Source organism: Etheostoma cragini, chromosome 11 (genome assembly GCF_013103735.1).
Source record: "Etheostoma cragini isolate CJK2018 chromosome 11, CSU_Ecrag_1.0, whole genome shotgun sequence".
In the NCBI taxonomy this organism is placed as follows: domain Eukaryota; kingdom Metazoa; phylum Chordata; class Actinopteri; order Perciformes; family Percidae; genus Etheostoma; species Etheostoma cragini.
Genome location: NC_048417.1, coordinates 1,603,792 through 1,605,781, shown reverse-complemented (window position 1 = coordinate 1,605,781; position 1,990 = coordinate 1,603,792). Strand labels below are relative to the sequence as shown.

The following is a 1,990-nucleotide window of genomic DNA, read 5'->3' as shown; positions in this document are numbered from 1 at the left end:
GGAGAAGAGAGGAGGTGAAGGGGGACGAAGACAGAGACAGATGTCAAAAGATCAAAAGACAGATGGATGACTTTGAGGTCAGTCTTCACTGTGGTGTCCACTCCAAGAACACACTGCATGCTTTCACTCCAGCCAAATGAGTGTTTAAAACTCAGGATTATGATATTTGTGGTATACTGTGATTATTTGGGCCGGGACAGTCATTCATTCCTCAGGTGATATGATAACATTTGGGAGCAGTGAAGACATGTAGACCAACACTGGACACCACAGCGTAAGCAAACAAGATGATACGGCGGCTGCTTTTTGGTTCATTTCAACACATTTGTACAATGCCTGCGTTAAACAAATCCACATCCTGTTGAACTTCATAGAGAACTGCACGCTCGTTAACAGAATCAGGCATGCATGATCTCCAAATCATCGCTCTGAGCCGGTAACCCAGGCAACCAACTACTGAACTGAGACACCCATGTTGCATAAACACTGTCACCTCAAATCACAACATACACAGACATGTGATTTACTTAAAATGAGTTACTTCTAGTAAACTAAAAAGCACCCCACAGTTAGTCAAGTTGCAAGTCACACGCGTGCGCACACACACAGACACACACACACACACACACAGACACACAGACACACAGACACACACACACACACACACACACACACACAGACACACACACACACACACACACACACACACACACACACGCTATAAGTATCCTCATGCTGTGTTTCTGATGGTCTAGGACTATTCAGACTAAGTGACTAAAGTGGTCAAATCGAGGGAATCCCATGCAGTCTCACACCCATGGAGGGCAGATGGTCTAGCTGGCTCAAAGCCAGACGAGAACCCTGCTCCTTTGAATAAGTGGATTATCATTAATGGCTAAGCTTTGATTCTTTGTAATCTGTTATTTTGTAAAAAGGCTTAACGGGAACAATCTGGAATTCAAAGGCAGAATCGGCGTGCTGCAAAAAATAGAGTCTCCAACAGACTAAACAACAGAAAAAAGCTTCAAGCTATGAGCAGGGGCAGAGAAACGCATGCACTGTATTTAGTATAAGGGCGTTATATTTTTAGTGTTAGTCATCACAGCACGGAAACTGTACCATCCATTGTTCAATGTCTCCCCATTTGCTGTCCGCTCGGTCATCTATTTTGGTGTTCAAGCCATAGTATTTCTAAGAAGAGACAGGAAATGAGGGCAAGAAATAAAACTGAACATACAAACCCAACATTGTTGTTTTGTTGGGGCACAATTTGAAGCACACGCCTAGAATAATTGCAAAAGCATGCTTATCTCAAATGATGTCCAAGTTATAAATGAGCAAGAGGAGGCGTACCTTCTGCACCTGAAAGATCTACACAGCAGGACGGAGGAGAGGTCGGGGAGACAGAGTGGAGGATAGCAGACAGGAAAGAGGAAGACAACATTAATTAAACAGTCAGCCTCAAAAATGAGAAGTGATAAAGACCTTAAAGAAGGCATGAGGCAGCTTTCTGCTAACGACGGGTGCTCAGGAATGTGAAGTACCCCGCTGCACATCAGGACCGATGGGAACTGACTCGAGAACACAGAGCTCACTGGAGACTGGCTGAGGTCCTCTGAGACTGGGTTACAAGCAGAGCCCCGCCGACATATTGAGCCGCCGATATATCGACAGGGGAGAACATTTCTCTTGGTTGATAACATTAAAAGTGGATTGGGCTTTGCTGTAGGCTTTCCTACTCAATTGATGAGGGAAATAGAATTTATTCTCTAAATGTATCACAGTGGTTGTATTTTAAAGCACAAATAAATAACCATCAAACGCTCAGATGATTTTGTGGAGACGGTTTATAGTTTGATTTCCTTCATACCTGTGCAGAAGTAAACAAGGAAGTAGGCTAGACTAGTACTGGTCTACTCACACACACACACACACACACACACACACACACACACACACACACACACACACACACACACACACACACACA

At 44.0% G+C, this 1,990-nt stretch overlaps 1 protein-coding gene across 18 annotated transcripts in view; it reads right to left on the bottom strand.

Annotated features, from left to right (window-relative positions):
- Positions 1-1,990, bottom strand: part of lrrfip1a (leucine rich repeat (in FLII) interacting protein 1a) — a 52,942-nt gene that overhangs the window by 27,733 nt on the left and 23,219 nt on the right. For 12 of the 18 annotated variants that reach the window (XR_004658446.1, XM_034884905.1, XM_034884916.1 and 9 more), the window contains exons 3-4: positions 1,354-1,371; positions 1,120-1,191 (exon numbers count right to left, since the gene is read on the bottom strand). The exons of the other annotated variants lie outside the window; for them this stretch is intronic. Coding sequence is in view for 11 of the 12 variants with exons in the window: in XM_034884905.1 (XP_034740796.1) it covers positions 1,120-1,191; positions 1,354-1,371 (90 nt within the window). In the remaining variant the exon portion in view is untranslated. The remainder of the gene's footprint in view (positions 1-1,119; positions 1,192-1,353; positions 1,372-1,990) is intronic. 18 annotated transcript variants of the gene reach the window in all.